At 48.0% G+C, this 24,369-nt stretch overlaps 1 protein-coding gene across 1 annotated transcript in view; it reads right to left on the bottom strand.

The window, feature by feature from the left end:
* The window catches only part of LOC131215061 (uncharacterized), a 28,402-nt gene extending 11,365 nt beyond the window's left edge, over positions 1-17,037 (bottom strand). The window contains exons 1-5 of the mRNA XM_058209440.1: positions 16,991-17,037; positions 16,582-16,943; positions 16,164-16,497; positions 14,638-14,640; positions 10,772-10,961 (exon numbers count right to left, since the gene is read on the bottom strand). Coding sequence (XP_058065423.1) covers positions 10,772-10,961; positions 14,638-14,640; positions 16,164-16,497; positions 16,582-16,943; positions 16,991-17,037 — 936 coding nt within the window. The remainder of the gene's footprint in view (positions 1-10,771; positions 10,962-14,637; positions 14,641-16,163; positions 16,498-16,581; positions 16,944-16,990) is intronic.
* Between the last annotated feature and the right edge of the window lie 7,332 nt (positions 17,038-24,369).

Raw genomic sequence — 24,369 nt, 5'->3', positions numbered from 1 at the left:
TCCGCCGGATGACCCGGAGGCGACGGTGGCGGTATGTGGGTTGTGGGGCTATCGATGAGGAGAACGGATAAGTTATGCAAATGACAACGGCGGCGAATGTTAATCATTAGTGCAAATCTCCCTGTTTTGATCCTGTCTCTCTCTCTCACTCTCTGTGCGCCCCTTTTTTATGGTATTTGCATTCCCGATTTCGCACCGCTCGGAGGCCATTAAAGGAGAGCGGCCGCATTATGGAAATATCGTACGTTTTGAGTGAACGATTTATGGAAAGATCTATTCAAAAGTTGCCTGAAGGTACGGAAAAGGAGAAGGTAGAAAATGTTTTATTTACCGAAGAATCGCATTTTTACGAATAAATTTTTTAGAATTAACGGTCGTAAGTTTTGTAAGCAGTTGGAGAATAAATCATAAATGATGGGCATTTTGATCATGCAATCAAACATTAACAAACGGTTAGACGAAAGTCGATCCTCAATTAAAGTTTAATTAACAAGTTGAAAGCAATTAAAACGTTTACAAAACATCCATTCGCAAGCGTCCGATTCGAACCGCGAAATTGAGACACCAAGAAGAATCCGCGAACGCACGACCGCGGTTCTGTTCTGCGCGGCGCAAGCACGCAACCGCCAAAAAGGAACCTCCAGAAACTCGCTACACCTTTAAAAGAGAACACAGACACCGCGCGATGGAAGTGATGACGTTTGAGCGATCATTTGTTCGGTGCAAAATAGAAAACTTCAACCCTTCCCTGAGGGGGGCAAGACAAGGTAAAGCCACGGCGGCGGCGGCGGCGAGAAGATTGCGCCACAATTAAAAACCCGTTTCAGTAAAAAGCGAAAAGCAGCAGCACTTGAGCGGCCACTCGTCGTCCGCCCGTTGAGTGAGCGAGCGAGAAGCCGAGGCCTCTCTTTCCGCGTGGACGCGCGTTAATGTGTTGTTATGCTCTCCGCCCGGGTATGCTGCCTCGGGTTTTATCTATGCGCGGAGTCGCCATCATCCCCCGCCGAGAGAGCTCGAATAATCGGCACACGCTCCGCTACCGACCAGCGCCACGGCCCCAGCCGGCACGCAAGTGAAACTGTGGAAAACTAACGGCAACGACGACGACGACGATGACGGTGAAGCGGTAATAATGGTTGGTTACCATCGCGAGGCGCGCAACCTTAACCTCAAAGATTTCGGCGACGACGACGACGGCGACGTGGCCGGTGTTTAGCGAAAATTTCACGCTTAATTAGAATGTTTCACTTCCACCACGTCGTGTCCACCGGCATATTGACATCTGAGCGCAGCTACACCCCCCGAAACTCTTCCCACCCCCAGTGCATCGGAGGGGCATCCCTCGCCCCGGTCGTTCCGGTTCCCGTTGTCCGCCCCACCGGGGGGTGTTTGTGTCGCGGGGCGTACATAAACCGCCTTTTGCGCCTTGACCCAAAAATTGCACGATGACGACGTTTCCTGTCCCCGCTGCTGGCGACGCACATTCGAACGGACGGACGGCAGATTCTCCCAGATTCTGATTAACTCTGGATTCTGGTTTATTACCTTCCAATATCCGTGTTTTCAATGCCTCAAATTTAAAGAGGATAACGAGAAGAAGATTTGCATTTGAATCATGTGTGAAAATATTACTATATAATCTTTTGGATTCGCTCATTTCAAATCTGGAACCATGTCATTTTGAATTGATCTCGTAGACTAGTATGGCCATTTGCATTTAAATTTGTAAGATGGCAAAAACCTCGAAATATTGTAAACTAACCGAAGAAAAATGTCGAACGGTCCTCAATATGAGTTTAGGTCTTGAAACAACCGATAATATTTCAAAAATATTTGATAAGGTGCGGTAGAAATCGTTTAAATAATCCACGGTTATGGAAACGAAGGTCGTCAATAATTATATTAAGGCTCAACAAAACGCGTTAATGAAGACAGAGAATATATCCTCCAAAAACACTTTCCAATCCACCTAAAACATTCGACAAAAACAACAATCAGAAGGTAAAGAACTCCCTTCCGTGTAGACTGTAGAAGGTAGCCAAATCTGGCCTTGTTTTCAAAACAAGGCCCTTGTTCCGCACCTGACCAAGGTAACTTCAAAAAAGGAACGGTACTTTACTATCGGCATGAAACTTCCTTTTTTGTGAGAAAAGCTCTTCTCAAGTGATAAATTGTTTGGTATGACTCAACTATTATTATGAGGAGTTGAACTTGTCTGGTATTTGGGGTCCCAATCACCATAAATCATTCAAGAAGGAACAAGTATTATTGGTGAAGATTCTACCCTACGACAGGACAGTGCCAGTGCAAAGTTTTAGGCTATTAACATCGCTATCCAGACTGAGCCAGCCATTGAGAACATGTGGTTATATTCATTAACTACTCAAAAGAGACGAATGTTAGGCCACTATGGCTCTCAAAGCCTCTATAATACAAAAGAAGAAAAAAATTAACTACTCAATTCAAGAGAATTAGCGAAATTAATGAATCTGGACCAAAGCAATACCTGACGATGACAAAACAATACTATTAAAATTTTAATGTTATTGTTAAAACTTTTTTTTTGTATCAATGATCCGTATATGTAGTAAAACTATCATTTACACGCCTTATATAACATTTTAGGTAATTTTTTGACTGGTTAGGTTATTTTTGACTGACTAAAGTAAATTTTTCATCCTCGTGTTTCATAAAATCTTTTGTGTGTCTTGAACAAAACTTCTTTCGCTTTCTTCTGTATATAATTGAGTTCTTAAAATGGTTGTGTTTAATCAATGTTCATGAAAACTCCCATCAATTAGACATTCAATAGCCGTTAAATTAAATGTTACCCATGGTAACGATTTCAGAATAAGAACCGATCCAAAGTCGGTGACGTCATCGGCATACAAGACTGTAAAATGAGCAGCACCAACGTCAACACCCAACGTCTTAGTAGGCCCCGCGCTCTGCACCATTGCTTCAAACAATTGCAAGCGAAAGGGCAACCGGCGCACCATGTAACGGAGCATAAAAATATCAATATCAAACGCAACACACGCCGAAGAAGTGGAATGTTTACTTTGCCATCCCCGAGGGACGTCAGCGGGGCACGTCATCCAGCCGTAACAAATCGCAGCGAACACGAACAAGTTGTGTGCATTATTGTCGTCGTCGTCGTCGTTATCATCACCCCGGCCGCCGGGGGTCTCTTCTCTTCGAACTGCTCATGGAACTTCTGCTGCTGGTGGGTCGGTGTAAAGCATATGTCAGAAACAAGCGCAGAAACACGTCAAAGTTAGAGAGCATCCGTTGCGCGAGCGTCGTACAAATTACCGACCTTCCGACCACAACCCAGGAGGACCTCTGGACCATATTTCCTGAACTTTCCTGCTTCATCAAGTGTTGGACGAGAGGGCCGTTGTTTACTCTCTTGCATCGAATGTTTATGTTATCCGTTTATCTATTGTTTACTATCGATCGGTCGCTCTAAATTGTTCTATATTTGAACGATTTGGACATTTCCATCACTATGCTGCCGTTCGGCTTTGGGTCATCCGTTCAAATCTCGGCCCTACAAAAACCTGTTAACGATCCGGTTGGGTTATGGATTTATATCTTATCTCGATGGAAGGGACACGACCCTGCGGTCGAGCAGCGATCACGGAGATAAGAGAGAGAGAGTTGAAACCCCAAATTATGAAAACACATGACGTGGGACGACCCTTTAAAATCCTGTCCTCGTCAGCCGATAACCTACATCCACATAAATAGTGCCCTCGTTGTCGTCGCTATCAGCAGCAAGTGTTATCAAGCACCACCACCTCCAGCTCTCTCGCCGCTCGGCACCGTGCCAAAATTCGTTATCTACTTCTGAGTGAGCCAACCCCAGAACTATGTGCAGCTGCATACTTCTTCTTCTCCTTCTTCTGGCTCGTGTGTAATGCATCGGCCCCGTTTGTCGCATCCGCGTGTAAACCCGTCTTGAGACGCAAATGCAACGTGTCTCTAGCGCGCCACTCGGCACTCGAGATCGGGGGAAAATCGGCAGGAGGCCGCCGGAAACGACGGAAAAGCGCAATAAATTAGTTCTTCCCCCCACCAAGGGCCGTTCGGTCTCCGGTCTCCGGACCATCGGACAAGAACGGACGAGAGTATCACAGGCGTTGGAAGCGGTTTTCGGGTTATGGGTAATTTTGTTCTCTCTCTCTCTCTCTCTCGTTCACTTCAACCCGTTGCTGGCCTTCAGTGTGGCAGCAAAAAAAGGCCCGCCTCGTCCGCGGGGTCTGTTAGAGGAGCAGCTTCTAACACAGAAGCTGATCAGCATTTTTTGCCGTTTCTCGCTCCTTTACTCCCATGTGGTGCACATGGCGGTATGCTTCGTTCGGGGCCAGCACAACCATGACCAATGTGCTGCCACCGTCTGCCTTCCTCCCCGCGCGCGTGAACCGCGCATTTCGGGATTTTAAATCATACGCCTCTGGTGTGTGTTTGTTGCGTCTTTGGACCAACGCATTGCAAGTCAGTGGCGACGGCGGACACAGGTCGAGTCGGACAACGCACCGAACCTTGATCAGGGGGGCGCGAGGGGTTAACTGCTGTGCGTCGCTCTTCTCTTGCGCCTGATTAATAGACCCACCAGAATGTGCGACCCATAACGACTCACCTCACGTCATTTGGTATCATTTAAACCACGTTTAAGCGCTGATACTAAAGAGGGGAGAATTTGTGAATGGGAATATACTACAGTGTTAATACTTGTTCCTATCTCTACTTAGATAAGATAACCCCATGAAGGTTTTATAAGCAAGTGGCTGACGGGGCTTATCAAGTTGTAGCAGCGTTTAATTAAATCAGTCACGTTTTGATCCTCATTATATCGCATGGATTAATGCAGTTCACTTGTCACTCGCATTTTGTAGTTCATCTGATATTACTAGTCCATTTTGGTGGCCTACGGCACGTCACATTGGCAGTGGCCTTCAAACCCGATTCCTCTCACTTGCAAGCGACACACGAATGACCGAGCGAGCAACAATAAGGAAAGTGGACCCATACATTGCCCAAACAAGGGAAGGTAGCAGAAAAGTAGGAACAACTTGCCGCGCTGATTAACGCATTTCATTAGTGCTCACCATTGCACCATCTCTCTGCGCCGATCAATCTTACGCGCGTTCAACAAGTCGACAGGCAGGCAGGTTTCAGCATGTGAAAGTGTGGAAAGAGTGGTGATCTTATCTCTGGGGTGGAATTATGCTGATGTTGGCCACCGCGGGTCGGCTCTCACTTTTACTGCATTGGGTCGGCCCGATCGTGACCGGAGATTGATCATGTTTAAGCGATTTATATGGTGATTGAAAACCCCTCAGTTCTTATTCTGCTTATGGTGATTGTCGTTAATCAGTTCTTATTCTGCCCCGTTTTTTGGTGTCCCCAAAAAGTTGGTCATGTGTTGGTGGGGGAAAAAAATGCATTTCTGATTCATTCAAATGCATCATTGGCAGTGATGAAAGAGAGAAGCAAACAAAAAAGGCGAGGACGCCTTTTTTCGCTCACTCACTCTCACGCTCAACATGCTCACTCTCGCTCACTCTCACGCTCAACATGCTCATGCTCATCGCACGCGGCTCGCTCCGCTTATCACGCACGGCGGTGACCTCACCGCCAACAACAACCACCCACCACCCACCACCCACCACCCACTAAAAGGGTTAAGGGGGAGATTCGGTGTTAAAAGCGTAATTAAATTGGCCAGATATCTGTGTTTCCGTGAGGACGTTGCAAAATGCGACTCACTGCGCCCACAGAAAAAGGTCAGCGCCGAAGGCCAATAATAAAACATGAAATATGCTCCAGCTTCTTTTCAAGGCAAATGTCGAACAAACGGACAATTCTTTAGTGGGCCAATTTAATGCTCCCTTTGGTGCACGCTCTCTCTCTCTCCCTCTCGCACTTCGAAACATGACTCCCTTCAACATGACGCGAGAGTGGTTCGCTTTTCGCTTTTATTTCCGTGACTCGAGAGCAGGGTGTTGTGTTCAAAAACATGCAGTCCACACACTCAAGGGGGTCCTTAGCAGGCGGCGATCGTTGAATGTGTGCCAACAGGCCCCGCACCCCCGAACACCCGAAACGCTCTAGTGGCCGCCATTAGCCAATCTCATCAAACACCTCTCTTTATTCATTTCCTTTCGACGGGGCTCCGGCTGCGAACTAAACCAGATTTTAGACAAATTCATTGTTCACCGCTGTCTCGCTCTCGCTCTCGCTCTCTCTCTCTCTGTCTCTGTTTTGTTATTTTTCTCTCTCTAAATACTCACGCAGCACGCTCTCTCTCTCGCGCCTTCTTCAAATCGCTTCGCTCTTTTCCGCTAAACATCCACTTTATCGGCTCTTCTCGCTCTCTCTCGAACGCCCGTTTGGTACGATAATCACACAATCCACGGTATGTGCAACCCCCCTTCCGCCACCCATGTGACCACCAGCCCCCCACACCCGACCCCACAACAACCGCTTAAATCCGGATGGGGCGCGAGAGGAACATCATCACGACATCGCCGCCGGGCGCGGCGGCGGCGCTAGAGGCAAGACAACAATGTGAAACAAGAGCAAGTGTTGCTTTTTAGCAGATACAGCACAAAAAATAGAAAGAGAGTGAGAGGGCATGAGAACACATACACAGTCACACAGTTGGGGCTGGTGTTTCCGATATTTTCGGCATTTCCCTTCACGCGCGCTCGCAGTGGCATTAATTTGCGTTAAATTTTATGATGCATTTCTGTTTTTCCTCTTTCGATTTCACACAACATTAAGTGACGCAAATTAGTTGGCGGAGCGAGCGAGCGCACGCCCGGGCAGCAGCATCATAAATATTTCGCGGCCAAAGAGGCCTCCTGTGCCTCCTGAGAGCTGAGTTGGTGGTTTTGATATTATTCGATACACAATTTCATCCTCATCCATAATTAAACGCTCTTCCGGGGCGGCCTAGGATAATGCACTTAAAAATGTTTGCTAAATGGCAATACGCCGTCGGGCATGCTAACAATGTTGCCGAATAAAGAGATTGTTGTTGTGCACTTAGCTGAAGCTCGATACTGCTCCGTTCGTTCTATAAGAACACTTTTCGTATAGTTTAATAGTTCAACAAATGAATGTGACCTTCAAGATTTCATTGAAGGTTGCGCACTGCAACTGTGGAGCTGCCATTATTGTGCAAAGCCTGCTACGCACATACACATCGACCGAGCGTTGCGCGACTGTCAAACGTCAAACAGTGAACCATTCTCACCTTCAATGATGAAAACGTCTTCTTCAGCTGCAATGTCGAATCCTACGATTCGGTGTCTTACGATTTTTGCCGACCGCCATCGTCACGCCTTCTGCTGACGTCATCGGTGCGCACGACGGGCGAATAAGAATCACCCCTTTTGTGAGGCGAGGCGACTCTCGAAAGTAAATCGGTCACGTTCGGGAAACGGAACAAAGTTTAATGTGACATTCTGAGGCATTTTATTGCCACAAATATGAGAGAACAAGAGGAGGTGAAACGTCTGTTGTGCACGATACATCGATCGATGTTGTGCTCCCTTCAAGGGCACGACATACGGGCATAATACGGACACAATAACAAAATAAAATCTGTTTATTCGCCCAGCGAATTTGATTTATGTCACAAGCCGTTCCTCTTAGACGAGCCACCTCCTGGGAACCGCTCGGCCGGGCCGTCTGACACGATAAAAAACTTGTTTTCAAGACGCACCACCATAATTAGAGCCGAGGGCGATCTCCGATGGCAAAATGGTGGCACCAACACACCCGCCGGTCGGCCGCCAGTCAATAAAACATGCAAAATCAACTCCACACAACTCCGACCAGTGGGTTGTTGTTGGTCGGTCAGTTTCATATTGTTGGTACTTTTATTTCACTTTGTAATTTGTACTTCGGGCAGAGGTTAAAAATAGTCCAGTTACGTTGTTGACCGGGGCAGAGCGTAGAAACTCATCAACTCCAGTATCCGCCGTTGCACCGAACGCGGATCGGTGTTTTTATTAGGCGATGGCAAGAAGTGCACGCACAACACACATATGTGCCACCCACCACCCAGTTAACGTTATCAGCATGGCAGCTCTTCGGGTGACACCACCCGACCCGGACAGGCCATAAAAAGCTGAATGACTGCGAATGCGATAATAAATTAGTGAATGCCTTCTTATCGCTCACCTTCATCTAGCAGTGGCGGCCCTAACGGGGGAAGGCAAACATAAATTATCCTCGCTCTGCCGGGTGGCCTCTCTCTGTCTATCGCGCAGCACCCTACTTCTCAGAGACCCTTATCTAATGCATTGTTGTCCACGGCGCTCGGATGATGCGCTCTCGACGCTTTAATGTGGACCGGGGCAAAGTCGTAAAAGTTTTAGCGAAACGTGTTCGAAAATGAAATTCTGACCTCAAAAAAGTGACAAAATGACCACTTCACATTTTGAATCTAAGCCCCTCCACAACGGAAGTCGCCAGCGTTGAGAAGGGGGTCAGCAAGTTGCCCATTCCGAGCGGTCACCAGAGACCATGTAAATCTCTGTTGCTTTTGAGCCCGTACAAATATACGATCTTCCGCATTGTGGAAGTCTGGTTTCAATAAAAAATACGTGATCCATTGGCTGGCCAATTTCCGCTTTTGGGATACTAAATACTTGTTGTAATAAAAATGATGGTCTAAAAATCAACAATACCATAAGGAGTAACAATCAGCCAATCAATTCGGTCGATGAGTCACTTATAGAGAGGAAAACACCTCACAAACGAGTTAAAACATATTTGACAATTAAAATATCGATTCTAGACACATCACTTCCAATCAAAGACTTGAAGGCATACGCCAACACCACTTCCAATTCGTGGCCCCAGCAGCAGCAGCAGTTCCGATACCGTTTCTCGAGGTCGTTTATTGGATGATAAATGCGCAATCCGACGTCGGTCGGTCGGTTGGTCGGCGGGCATTGTTTAACGGTTTCATAATGAGAAACGAAACTTGGCGGCCCCTCTTCCAACACACGAAACGAAGGCCACAGAGAGGAAACACAAAAGCAAAACACCCGGCCAAACTCATTGCAAATTCCATCAAAGTGGCCACGAGACGATACACGGCGGCCAGCAGCAGCATCGTATGTTGCCCATGTTTATTACCTCCTTCACCGCAGCCGGGCCTGGCAGCCACGCACACATACCAACAACACCAATCCCAAAAGCAATTACACGGAAGAAGAGGAAACACCCGTTATCAGGGCCCCATCCGTTCTCTGTGTACGGGACGGACGGACGGGGCTGTACGATTTGCAAAAGTTTATCAACATTACCCGGGACCCGACAGCATATACGACGACAACGCAGGCACTCCGGAATGTGGCGCGGAGTAGCGAGGGAAGCATTACATCAGCCCCGGACCCGGATCGGAGAAGCAGGAGAGAACCACTTGCGTTCGGTGCGACTTATCGGGGCCCAGATTTACATAGCCAACCAGTGTGGACAAAGTAGCGGTCATACATCGACACGAAGCAGACCTATTGACGTAATTGATGGCAAGCAGTTATGATTGGAGGGAGATTTTTTCATGACTCTAACACTGGTTCCCATTTTCAATTATCAAAAATCATAACGCGGCAAGTGTGGCAAGTCGATACTCAAGAAGACCTTCCCCGACTCGTCAACACTTAAAAGACCGTAAACTGATCTTGTTGTTGCCTATTTTGTTGCCAGGAATCATGTTGGCACAAGGGCCATGTGGCAAACCCGAAGGGCCCCGGCGCACACTCTAATCGGCGAACGTCAGCTCCAGTGAAGAATAAAAACCTGGTGCCGCTGCGCCGGTGATTGCATAAATTATTTCCGTTCCGTGGAGGTTATGTTTCTAATGCTTGAAACAAAAAATGTGTTAGCTCGCGATCCGGCCAGAGAACATGTGTGAGCAAGGAAGGCCAAAGAAACCGGAACGAACCTCATCTTGTTCTCTGGTCCGGGGTGCGACGAACGCAATCCGATCTTCTGCCTCGCGAGATGTCGCGGGAAGAGAGAAGCAGACACCAACACTGTGTGTCCCCGGCTTGTGGCCATGTGCGTGCAAAGGATAGCCGTTTTTCGGCGCACGTTTCTAGTGCTTCGATTGTCCTCAAACGGTGCGATGAACTTTCTTTGGCAACACCCCGTGTTTACGCCTCGCAGGTTGGTGGGGTGTGGTGTATGCTGACTGGCTGGTGGCACCACCAGTTTCTGTCCCCCCCACACGACGGACGGCCGGGCCAGTAGACGGTAAAAAAAAACCCGAATTCACGTACACGCCACGTCGTCAGCTTCACGCAAGCAGCTCACAGCACATATGTTAGAAGCCCCCCCTATTCTCATTTTACAGGGTACAGAGTTAGATTGGCCGATGGTTGCTCTGACGACTCGCCACTGCTAAACGTCAAATGCGAAGTGACAGCTTAACGGGTGGACCGCACACACCGTTCACATTACTTCTAACTCTGGCGACGTGCCAAACTGAACCACCCTGTGGTGAGGAATTATCCCAAAATGCTTAATGCCGAATTCATTCGCCAGAGCGTATGTTTTTTGCGAACGATTCTCGCAACCGAAGCGCAAAATATTCATCATCAAATAGTGATCATGCTCCAAGTCAAGCCCAAAGAGACACAGCATTCCGCCTGTTGGTTGATTTCGCTTTGATTCCCCGTCGCACTGGGTGCTAGAGTTTGCGATTGGAAAATGATTTAAGAGAAGCGATGCAGCAGACACTTACCTCGCCGTGACAGTTGCGGCCGAGTGGTGTGTTTTCCGGCAGGAAGTAGAGCCGCAGGGCTATCAGCAGGCACTGCTCGTTCCGGTCCCGCCACACCATCCGCAGCTCGGCCAGGCACGCTATCGGTGAGTCGGACCACGGGCGGACCGGAATGCAGTCGCCGAGCGCCAGCACCAGCGGTCGTAGGTTTCTGCAACAACAAAAAAAAAACGAGCATAAACGACCGCGTATTAGAAGCAATCAATTTTCCGTTCACTAAACGAATTCCCCCGCGAACCGAACCGGATTGAGAAATATTTTGTTTTTTTTTTGTGGCAATGTGGCCCCGAGGAAGGGAGAAGATTAAAGAAACTCCATCTTTGTAACTAAGGTAGGTGAGGGATGTTGATAGTATAAAAGTAGCTTTGGAGCAGGTCAACTTGGATACGGATCGTAGTTCCTGTTTTGGAAACGTTTACCCGCGATCAGAGCTTCGGTTCAACGCCACATAGACGAAGAAATTCGGACAGACTAAACAGGCAGTTAAAAGAGTATTATTTCCCTCAATCGGTGTTGTGATGATTTTTGCTTTAATTGTATTGTAATAAATAAATCATTAAGCTTTAGACCGAACCGGGTATTCAATACGCACTCGAAGCGTCCCGAAACAAAGCGATAAATGATTGAATGAGAAAAAATGTAGAACAAACAATGGACGCAAAAACAAAGCACCGGGTCATGCTTCTGTTTGCACATTCCATTATTGCACTGTGGTGTCGCACATTGAAATAAAGCCCCAGCATATGATATGATAGCATAACTTAACCGCGAGTGAGCGAGAGACCCCACATTAAATCACCTTATCGCACCACTTTTGGCGATTGTGCCAACCTCAACAGTTCACGCAAAAGATTCGAGATTGAGAAAAACGGGAATCGACTCGTCGCAGGCAGTGTGTTCCATAAATCACCACCACGGACGGACCAACAACAACAACATTGTGGCGTGGCGAGATGCTCTGTATGTAGGCCACGGCACACACATGCTCCCGGAGCAGCAGAAACGCGAGCCAAGTGGACAAGGGAGTAATGCGATTCGCGCGAAACGAAGCACAAACAAATCGATAGACGACCCCCCCACGGGCAGGGCCGCGTGATGATGTCGCCTTTTAATCTTGTGGCGGAGCCGGAGCTCGATACTTCCCCGGCAGGTCTTCTTGCGACGAGTGGCGAAGCGACACACGACAACTTAAGCACATATGCGAAAGTAAATCATCCATCCGCAAATCGGCCGCATTCTCGAGAGATGTAATAACGTGGCCGAAGACGGGAGAAACTCACTGGCGACACTCTGGACACACCTGGTGAAGAAGAAGTTTCCCCCAGTTAGGGTCCCGAACGACCCGAAGTGGTGTGCCCGGTCGGGGCCGGAGGGGCGCAAAAAAGGTTGAACACAATCCGAATGCATAGAGATCAGACAACATTTATGGTCTAATTAGCATAACTCCTCGGGCACAGCTCGTAAACATCTCTCCGTGGCGCAGTCACGAACACATCGTTTTAGCGTTAGAGCCAGCCAATACCGGTCAATTGATCGGCCATGCGAAACGACGTTTTTCCAGCGCGTTGGAATGAAGATGTTCATCGAAAATGGCCCAATGCTGAACGACAGATACAAAAACAGATACGAAATATAAAGATTGGCAGATTGGTACAACGTTAAACTGGCGGTTTTGAGTGACAAATTTACTTTGTAAAAATGGAGCACGAGTAGCTAGCAATGAACGTCAAACGTTAAAGGAATCGAGAAGGTCTGGATGATGTAAGGAATAAGACAACATACTGCCCACCCGGTTTCTAATATTTTAAATAGATTGACACAAAGAACGGCTACAGACAAGAACATTCTACACTTGATTGAATCGGCACAAATTCGCGTCCAGTAACAAACTGCCCAATCCACTCACTGACACGTGGGCTGAAAAGTCCCGAGCCCAACACGCATATAGCGCTAGTCTTATGGCATTCATCGCTTCTTCAGTTAGTTCTAATCTTCAAAAGAAAGTTGGTAAAATTTCGTGATACTCTACCATTAATGTACACTGCTTCTCGATGGGGAAAATACCGTTCGGGTGAAGTACTGGCTTGAAAAGTGTTCTAAGAGCATCGCTCCGACATGTGACAAAATGGATGGAGCGTGGATCCATCACTGCACTCCGGAACTAAAACGATCGTCGTCCGAGTGGAATACCTAGGGTGGTCTCGATATTTTTTGGGATGTTGGCGTGATGTAATATCCAACGGCTATCTTGAGAAGGGAAATACCATCAACAGCAAATATTATATACCATTATTCGAGCGTTTGAAGAACGAAATTGCAAGGAAACGATCGCAATGAAAAAATTGGAAGGAAGATGGTTGAAACTGAGGCCAAAGATTGATCGTTTTAACCAAATCGGTATTGCGATGCTAGAGTGACGCTGGAGTGATTGTGTGAGTCTTGAAGGACATTACATAGATGACTAAATCCTACTTTGACCAATTCCGCCTTTTCCGCATCAACTGCCACTGCCACGATTCAAACGGTCAGCAGCGCTTTCCATTCAGCCCGATTATACGACACAGCAAGACACTGGACCAAAACCTACCCGCATATTCGGACTACCGCATTTCTTGCATTTTAGAATGAAACTTACCCACAAAGCCCGTAATGTTCATGCAGACACCATGCAGGATTAATTTAAACAATTATATTTATACCATGGTCAGTTTCGAGGTCAGGTTTTAAAGTGCAAAAACACAATAAAAGCACTTCACGCTACCGTATCCTTTCATTTAGAAATTGCAAGTGGAACAGGACGCTCTGAGGGGATAATTTCTGAAGTCAACTGAGTCATCCATTGCGACCGATCAGAAGCGACAACCGACAAATTTTCAACCGACGGTGTAAACGTTACACGCGCGACGCTACGGATAATTTCTGCGATAATCATGGAGCATTCGACGATTAACGGCCTACCGAACGAAGTGAGTGATTCTGGTTTGTGATTTGTTTAAGTTAAGTAGCTCAAAACTAGTTCTTTTTTTTGTAGCTCTTGGAGGTCATATTTAACCTCCTCAACATGTACGACCTGATGTACGCATCCTTGGTTTGCCGACGATGGTCGGATTTGATCAAAACTAATCAAAAATATCGCCACCTTGAAATCAGACAAACAGAGAAGTACTCAGGGCATGTGAAGGAGTTATTGCTAGCGTTCAATGTTTGCTCATTGCGCATAACAGACATTTTTTTATCACACTCATCGTTACGGTCGATTTTGCTGGGGTCCCCTAATCTTCAGTATTTATCAATAGATCGTCAACCCGACGAAAAGAACAAAATGATTGAACCGCTCCCAGTTATGGAAAAGTTAAAACACTTGGAGATCGACTATAATCCTCCGGAACGTGCACTACCCTGGCATACGATCGCCCCTTCTTTACAAAGTCTGAAAATGTATTGTTCTGAATACCATTTAACGCAGTGGACACTTTTAAGTGGCCAGTTAAAGCAAGTTGATGTTACTTTCCATCAAGACTATGAATGGAATTGCTTTTGCCAAATGCCATTCAGTCTTCTAGAGGAGTTGACAATAAGATCGTTGTTTGGTTGTGATGGATATGGAACATTCGTTCTACGCCACTCTTTGCTTAGGCACCATAAGTTTTTTCGAAGAAACGCCTCTTTGGGGCGTCTTTGCCTCCACGGCATTTACCTATCTGAAGCGTTAGTTAAGGACATCACGAACCACAGTAAAAAGTTGACGTCTTTAGAAATTATAGGTTTCGTTCATGATTTTGAAGCAGGAAACAGTGAACCAGGATCGTTAAAATCCCTGCCGCAACTGCCTGAGCTGAAGGTAAGCAGCAAGTAAACCCTCTGCTCCAGCGTAATCATATTTAATGTGGTGTTTGCTTGCAGCATCTAAGATTGCAAAATCTGGACACATCAATTTTTCGCGAATGTGAAGCGCTCACCTCGCTCCAATCTTTGTCTTTTGATTTGATAAAGTTAGATCACGATGGCACGCTCGAATTCCTTGAGGATGTTTTCAAAATTGCACCGCAATTGAGGTGTTTGGAATTAGGCTCTTTCAAAATGAGTGAAAGGGCAACTCATTTCATTTGCAACAACTTCACAAACCTCACTCGCCTCAGCCTGGCATATTCGAAAGACGTAAGAAGATTAATCGAGTGCCATGCAAATGCGCGAAAGAAATCTCGGTTTGATTTTTTTTTTCTCAGGTATCGCACGATTATCTCTCTGGAATCGACCGGTTACCGCATCTTTGGTATTTGGAATTAAACTTAATTGTTACACACAGATTATTTACCAACATCATTCCTCGAAACAAAGTTCGCGGCCTTACGCTGCACCTCCGTTCTCAAGTGAGTGAATCTTATGAGGCGATCATTATGAATCAAAACTATGAACTTGTCAAATAATATAAATAATATTTTCCCTGATTTTTATAGTACGATGAAGATGACCTGCTTCGGCTGCCGGAAACTTTCCCTCGGCTGGACCGATTGAACTTGATCAACTCGCACAGGTATCTTCGTAAGTCTACTGTCGATAAGTTACGCCAATTACTTCCGACGTGCGCAATCAAAACAGACGGCCAGCTTTTCACCAACGTAGCGGGGGAAACAAATGTTTGCGTATGGATAAACCCGAACATTTAGACGGAAGACACACCTCAAAAAAGCGACAACATATTTTCAGTTCCACGTCTACAACCAATAAAATGATGGGACTTTCAAATGTTCACGCCAAACCTGAAAAGTCCCGGGCCTAACTCATAAATAGCGTTGACCCTTATTGCATTCATCGCGTTTCCTTCAAAAGAAAATTTTTCAAATTCGGTGCCAATCTTTACGTAACAAACCGCAATTTTCGATGTCGACATGTGGCAATGGATAACACATGGATCCATCACTTCGCTTCGAAATCAGTGCGATCGTCATCTCAGTGGAAGGTTTAGGACGGAAATATTTTGGAATGTGCGTGACTCATCGACTATCGAGCTCGAAAATTACATGAATTGAGCTTCGAATAGCCTGGGGTCGGCGAGAGCGCCCCCCACAACAGCATGGTGGTTTATGCACTTGAGAATGCCTCTGGCACACAGCACAGAGTTCGATTAGCAAATGATGGCGCGCCCGCTCGGTGAAAGGTTTAATGGGGCAAAAAACTAGCCCTCTCTCGAGGAGCTGGTCGCGCTCGAGTAGCGCCGCTTTAACGATGTGCGAGAGCAAGAAAATCTAGACCAAAACCCATCCCAGCCAGAGAGATCGCGGGAAAAGGGAATGGTTTAATACGAACCCCAGGAACGCCCTGTAAAGAATGCCTGGAAAACCTGGATACTTACTCTCGATCGACCGATGCCGGGGCCAGCATGCCGCCGCACAGGTTATTGTTAATGCTGCCTCCGCGGGTGCCGTTGCCAGCAGCACCACCACCACTACCCCCGGTGCCCCCACTGCCGCCGCCACCGCCACCGCCACCGGACGCTTCGGTAACACATTTTCGTTGCATCTGTTTCACTTTTGGCGTTTGATTGCCATTTTGACTTTTGCCGCTGCTGCTGCTGCTACTAATACTATTGCTATTACTGCTATTACTACTATTACTGCTACTATTGCCACTCCCGTTCACAAACGCACTACTGCTGCCATTGTCACTTACACCACCGCTGCTGCCGCCTTCTTTCCCGTTACTAACACTAACATTGCTGCCGGCGGCGGCGTCCGCGTTACTACTGATAACACCGTTGTTGTTGCTGTTGCTGTTGATAGTAGTGGCGGTTTGGGTGTTATTGGTTTGGTTACTACACTCGCCCGGCGCAGCACCTTCGGTTTGCTGTGGCGACCCCTTCTCCTCCTGCTGGTGTTGTGTCCGTTCGGAAGGCTTTTCCGGTTCTGCGCCATCACCACCACCACTACTACTAGGAATGTCGACGGAAGAAGCAGTGCCATTGCTGGAGGTAGTAGTGTTGCTCTCGCAGGCCGCCGCTCCGGGTTCCGCTCCGTGCGACCCGAACGACACTTTGAGACCCTTGTAGAAGGTGTACGAGCCATGGTAGCCGCAGGGTCCACCGACGACCTGAAGGATAACGGAACAGAAATAGCGAATCGGATTAGACGGCTTGCTGGACGGTGGTATCGAGACATGAATAATGGCACGTGGTGTCCCTACCCAAACCCGCAGTCCCGCTGTATGGATTCCTTTAAAGTAAACTCCATCAGATACACTTGTGTCAGCCTTTTTCCAATTCTCGAAGCACTTCAACAAATCAATTTTCGTGACCTATTTCAGCTGCTCCTTCGATGACGTCTTTATCTTCGAAATCTTAGCGTACCGTCGTCCTTTCATGGCCCACTTCAATTTTCGGAACAAAGTCACAGGGGGCCAAATTTGGGGAATATGGTGACGATGGCATCGTTGGTGTGTTGTTTTGGCCGAAAATTCGCGCAGAAACAACAATGCTGCTGGGGGTCGCAAAAGCCAATGTATGTTTTCCCACAAAATCTGGCCATTTAGGGCGGATTTGATTAAGATTCTTTGCCAACCATTTTTTGGGGCAGAGAAAAATCGACGATGAAAACAACGGCCAAGCAAAACAGCTGACTGGTAAAAAATTGACTGATTATTCAAAGTGGGCGAAACTTGTCAACTTGACAAGTGACTGACATGAGTAGGCAAAGCAAACAGACCACGTATAAGTTGTAATTCTTTTATTTACATTCCGCATTTTACATAAAAATCCTGTCAAGACACGACCCTGTCCACGAGCGCTCCGATCCACTTCCAAAAGTTGCGCTTCACGTACGAAACCCTCCGCTGGTCGACTTCCGTCGTTTTCCGCTGCACCACCGTCGTGCCGTTAGCTGTCGTTGTCGGCGTTACTTTTCAAATCCTTCAAATCGTCGCTAATCCTCGTGGTGTCCAGCAACGGCGGCGGCGGCGGCGCTTCGGTTTCCTTCTCTTCGTCTGGCGACTGCATTCGGGGATCGATTCCGTTTTCGGTTGCTGGACTGTCGGCCCCGTTGTCGTTGTTGCCGGTGGTGCCGTAGTTCCGCGCAAAGTAGTCATCCTCGGCACGCGTGCTTTCGGCGGAATCGAGCTGCGATTGGAGGTAATCGAGCGTCTGCAGCACCCGATTGTAGCCCCGCTTCAGTTCCTTGCGCTTCAGCATCTTAGTGAGCGCATCGATAAAGTAGCGCTGATCGAGCCCGGTCGTCGGTGAGTAGTCCTGTTCGACCCACCCGATCATCCGCAGTCGATCGGACCGATCAAATTCCCGGGCCAGCCCGTTCACTTCCGACAGCTCTTCGACGAGCAGCAGGAACTTGTCCAGCTCGACCGCAATCAGTCGCCGGGCGGCCGAGCCAGACGATTGGCCGCGGATCGGCACCGACGAAAAGTCCGAGATGGGACGTACGGGCACCGGAACGCGGACGGGGACTTCCACCGGTACGTGGACCGGAACACGAACCGGAACGCGGACCGTTACCGGTGCAGGAGTTTGCAGTGCCGGCTGCTGCTGAATGATGACCACCGGCACCTGCTGGTTCGGTCGGGATCGTCTGCTCTCATCGATGGTTTTGGGTTCGTCCTCGCCACTGCTGGCCCCTGATTGCTCCTGCCCCTGGCTCTTTAGATCAGCGGTCAGTCCTGCTGCTTGCGCGTCGAGCTCAAACTGCTGTTCGGCCGTCGGCTCCGTCGTCGAGGAGCTGCTTTCCGTTGCCGCGCTTTCGTCTTCGTCCATTTCCGGCAGATTCTCGTACAACCAGGCGAGGTCGTCGTCGTCGTCGTTGTTTATCAGAGGACCAATGTCTTCCGCTGGAGCCGCCGCCGAAGTGTCCACGCTTTCATCAGGCTTCTGCTGGTCATCTGAACCCGCGCCGATCCGGATGTCTAGCTCCTCCGTACGATCGGGAGCCTTCTCCTTAGCTTTCGATGCAAGTTCGCGCAGAGAGTGGCCAGGATCCAATATCGATTGTAGTACCATATCTTCACCGATCGGCGGAACCGAGCCGGACTCTTCGTCGAAGGCGCCACCGAGATGTTGATGATGATCGTACACCGATGCGAGCGTCATGTCCGGTGGAATGTTGTCCCCGTCGTGCACTTCGTACTGATCACCGACGAGGTCGTTCAAGTCTGGTACTTCGTTGAGGTGCTCCAGCGACTGCTGATTGTCCCACTGGCCGTTCGACGCATCACTCCAGCCGAGGGGATTTTTAGTGTGGCCACTTTCGAGAACGTCGGCCCACTGGTAGCCCTCGGGATGCTCTACTTCGGGCATTGAGACACTCCAGGGATTTCCTACACTGTCCACCTGGAACCCACCGAGAACACTCGCCGGATTCAGCACCAGTGGGGCCTGTGTTTTCTCCAGAGCCTCCACCACTTCACGCCACTGCCTCTGCTTGCCACGCTGCAATCCACCGACCACATCGTCCTTGTCGTCGATCTGCAGCCCACCGCCGAGATGCTTCAGGGTCAGCACCTTGCGCAGCGTTCGGACCAGCACCGGCAGCAGCAACCGTTCGTCGTTCGCCAAGCGTTCCTGGGCCGAGTTCTCGTACGTACCGATAAGCTGCAGCACCCGCAGTCGCCTGTCGAGCCGCAGGGTGTGCTCTAGCCGTTCCAGCAGATCGTCCTGCATCAACCGGGCGACCGTCTGCTCCAACAGTGGGCTGCTGGCGGGAGTCCACGGACGACGGTAGGCCCGCAGCACCTTCACCAGATAGTACAGCTCCAGCAGGATCATCTTTTCCGCGCGCAACCGCTGCAGTCCCGCCCGGACATCATCCACTGCTTGTTCTGCTTCTGCTTCTTCTTCGGACGCGCTTGCCACATCGTACCAATTCTCTGACTCGGATGATTCTCCGGTGGCTTCGACACTGGTCAGCTCTCGCTGACCCGGCGACAAACGACGCGAAATCACGTATCCTGGCGCACCCTGAATCCACAGGACGCAGCACAGCAGAGCTAGTATCGGCGGACGCATTCTCGCGAGCCAACACGTCAGCGGCAACTGTTGGTGGCCACCAAATGGATAGCTTGTTTTATAAGAACTTAGCCACGGGATGTAGCTGTTTACCCCGTGGCTTACGAGAACCCATTAGTCCTCAGAAGCATCAGGTACGCGTCGTCGCCGCCCGGACATGGACGGACGGACAGCCCAATTTAGAATTCCAGCTCGATGTACATTAAAATTCAATGTCCGATTTGCTACCTCGGTAGCTTCGGGGTTTTGTGTACCTCGCGTTTGACACGGCCATTTGTTATTTCGTCACAGATCACAGTCTGATTCCAGCGAAACAGCGCCGAGAATCTTCGACAGCAAGGACTCTTCTCGAGAATCGATTTATTAATCGCTTCGGGCGATTAATCGCTTCAGCTTATTACACGCGTCATTATCCTTTGTTTTTACCACAAAATGTAGAAATCGATAAAGAGGCTCCACCACGGGACATGGACGCGTTGTCTAGACATTCCTAAAACCCTGTTCAGGATCAAGTAGAAAAAGATCTACCTCGAATCACGCTCATTTATCAGCGCACACTCCTGAAGCGTCCTTAACCGTTCCTTGTACCCCTCTTGTACCGGGAGAGTTCTGCTACCTCGGGATCGAATTTTTTCTCGAATTCTCCAAGACGTCCTGCAAGCTGCGGACAGAGCGAGAACAGGCGATCACACGCCCCTTTAAAATTCAAAACATTTACTTGCCGTTTTGTAGTGCGCCCGCTAACGATTGGTCTACATCTACCCCGAAGTGTCCTTTCCTAAGACTAATTGTGACAAATTAAGTCCGACTTGCCAGGGCCGGTCGTGTCATTAGCAAATGATCATCTCACAATGTGCACTCATCACCGCAGGACGAATGAAGGGCAATTTCTGGCCGATCGACGGCGATTTGTCCCATAAATTAATATCTAGCTTAGAACGGCGCCGGTTATGTTGAAAATGGTCGATCAACGTCTCAGACGGTCCGCGGGCACGAAGGCATGCAATCGATTGAATCCGCACTGCTGGTGGTGGTGATCGTGAGCTCTTGAGCAACTATTGGCTATTGGTGCGCCCCGAACCCCAGACAATGTTGCAATGCCACGTCGGTGGGTCTGAGCGCGCGCTAGAGGAGTTGCTTTAAGAACTGCGGTGAGCAATGTTTCGCTATTCACCCGGTTACGATACCCCCTCCCGATCGGTCGGTTGATAAATCAGTCGCCGCATCGGTTCTGCTGGGGATCGAGCAACTTTTTCGCAACTTATTATATTAACACAATTCCATTGATAATTTTCTTGTGTTTTAATTATTTTAATAAAGTTTGAAGGCAGGAAAATAATTGGAATTGCGAAATGAGGGATTAACGAAAAACTGCGAAACGTTTCATTTGCATGAAACTGCTCAATAAAACGTTCATCAATGACATTACACCACTCCAGTAGCTTGTAATTCAAAACGGTTGCGTTCGAACAGGTAAAAATTCCGCAAAACAAACCCGATTCATTAAACATGCTTTTCCTAATGCTCGGGGGAAAAAGAGAAACGAAACGGAAACACTATCAGTTGGACCCTTGACCGCGATCCGCGCGAACAAACGAAGCGGATACGATACATACCACTTCACCAACGACCAACACATGCGTCACTCGCAACGCAAACAAACACCAAAACAGACCGTGAGCTTGGCGAGCGCGGGTTGTAATCATAATCCGCCCTGGCACCCATACACCGTTCGGGATCACTCATCCATTATCGAAAGCAATTTTACAATTAAATGCCACGCAAGCCAACGCGAGAGCGGAAGAGAGCGCGTTAACACGCCAATTAGTCAAAACAATTGTGTTTGCCACCATGCCAATGCATAATCGATCCTGGCCGGCGGGACCGATAACGGATGATCGTCTCGCGCCAAACACGACCACGATGACGGCCACGAGAAGCCGAAGAAAAAGTGAAGCGAAAAAAACGATATTTCACCACACCAACAATGGCCAGCGGCAGCGGCAGCAAAAGTTGCAATTTGCATGGCCCGAGTGCCAATGTGTGTGCTAGGACTCGGTCATTTGTTGCTTGATTTGTTGACGCGTCACAGTTTTTTTTTTTTTCTCGCCCGGATTGTTTCTGGAAATTCATCTCGCTTCGCTCTCTCTCTCTCTCTCCTGGTCTCTCTCTGGAATCAGGTCCGTAAATGCATCTCGATTGCACTCGCACTGATTTATGACCTCCACCGCAACAAAACATACTCGGGCCGGCGGCCACTGCAACTCTCACCCGATCCGTGGATCCGAGAAATTGCGTCAATAAAAGCTTGGCTTTAAATTGTTCTTATCCGAGGGGGGCGACGTGAGGGCGATGCATTTTTGGGGGACGATGCTTCGAAGGATGCTTTGCGAGCAGGGACAATAAAAGCTCAAGACCCAACGACGTGCATAACGATGCATCATTATGCATGCCTATGTTAGGGGTAGAGAGCCTACATAATTGATTAATAATATATAAAAGTGAAACTCTGTGAGGTGTCCCTCTGTTCACGGAAGGCAATAAAGAACTTCTGCATCATAAACACATAAATTTTGCAAAGATTCAAGCAAATGGAATTAATTTTTAAATGAAACAATTTCACGAAGAAGGTCAAAAGGTATCACAAAACCCTCTCAGTTACACAAAAAAAATGAATAAAGCGGCGAATGGGATATTTGCCACTACAATACCGAAAACGACGAACTTAACTAAAGTAACGAAGAACAATGGAACAATGAATCATTCACCGAAAAGGAAGACCAAACAACCCAACCGAAGGTGGTTTCGATTAATTAAGATTTACCCGTTCAAAAACTACGTTCCGAGTGTCGTCGTTTCTCACGAGGTGGGTCATGTGTCTTCTTCCTGTTTCCTAAGCTTCATTAAAAATTGACATATTGGACGAGACGCACGGAGAGACTTATCACCCGTGGCCAAGGGGGCCGGTCCTCCTCACCCTTGAGTCGTGGAGTCATCATCATCGTCTCTCTCGCTCTCTCTCTCTCGCTGTTGTCTTCACTCGCCTCGCGTAAGGAGACCCCTTATGGGTCTTAAATGCGTAACCACAGGCCCCTCTCGGGCGGCAGGCAGCGCGGAGCTCCGCCAGCCAATCGAAGGCCCAGCAGAAAGCGAGAGGGTCCAGCAGCAAGAAGCGCGCGCGCGCGACCCTGAGACGCGCGCAAGCGAACTGGTCTTAGTCGATTGGTGGCAACGGGGGGCACAAGCACCGGCACCCGGCACCTCGACACCCCTTTCCGCGCAGACTCGCGTAAAACAACACAAAACAACAATCCGGCCAAACGGCGCTGCTACACGCAAATGTAGCGCTGCATTCGGTCGGTCGGTCGGTCGGTGAAGTGAAGTGAGGTGCAGCAGCAGCAGGTGGTGGTTGGCATCGAGTGCAACTTTGCACAAACGCCGGACACGGCGGCGGGGGGAGGGTGCATAAAAACACGGGGTGAATATTCAACAAACGCCCCGCTGGGAGGGAAGTGAAGTCGTTTCTCTCTCCCCGTCCCAGCCACGACCGACCGACCGAGCGACCGAGAGCCGTGACTGGGGCCTTTCGTCATTACACTTGCGGAAGTATCGAAACGGTGTCCGCGTGCTGACTCTGTGTGTGTATGTGTTTGCGTGCGTGTTTTGTTGTTGAAGATGTTATAGAAATAACTCCGAACGATATTCGATTACTCAACCTGGGGCGAAGGCAGGCAGGCACGGGTTAGGCCGTTTGTGGGCAATAAACGGAGTGTGTGGGGCGCGCCCCGTGGCGGATCCGCAACCGGCAGGGAAAATGTGATATTTCGATCGCTCTTTAGCGAGAGAGAGAGTCCAGTTAATGGCTGACAAGCATGGTCCGAACATAACCATTTTATGATTAAATATTTTAAAAAATGAAAAGGGATTATTACTTCCGTATTGTATTAACAATATTGCTAGCTTAAAATGAAATAGCTAATGGCGAAAAACTTAGAAAAATAGTAATAGTAAAGAACCTCAATCAAAACTGTTAGTTAGAGTTACAAAGCGGTTGAAAATGATACAACTTCTAACATTATTACTGTGCCATTTTTAGTCAAAGTGTTTCACTTGTTGGCTTTAGATATTATTTATCAGATATTATTTTATTGGATTATATAATTGATTTATTTTTAGATTTTGGATATTATCTATAAGATATTGTTTAGTTGGCTACATTATTTAGTTATCCATTTCGTAGCTTCGAAATCACAGTGCTGACACTTTACAATTTTTCAAACTTTTAGTTGATTGTAAAAAAAATGAATCGTTTAACAACAGAGCAACGAGATAAAATTATCGAAACTTAGCACAAAAATGGGCATTCGAAAACGTTAATTTTTTCAGTAAAATGTTATGCACTGATGAGGCAAATTTTTCACTTGACGGCTACCGAAACAAGCGAAGGTAAAAAAAGGTCGAGTTTATGCTGACAAGCCTGCAACTGTCGAGCATTTCAAACGATACTAAAATAAATAATAAAATACTTCACTAACAATTTAAAACATTATGTGTTTTT

This window comes from Anopheles bellator, chromosome 1 (genome assembly GCF_943735745.2).
Source record: "Anopheles bellator chromosome 1, idAnoBellAS_SP24_06.2, whole genome shotgun sequence".
Lineage (NCBI taxonomy): Eukaryota > Metazoa > Arthropoda > Insecta > Diptera > Culicidae > Anopheles > Anopheles bellator.
Note: the sequence above shows the minus strand (reverse complement) of the source record. Positions and strands in the feature narration are given on the sequence as shown.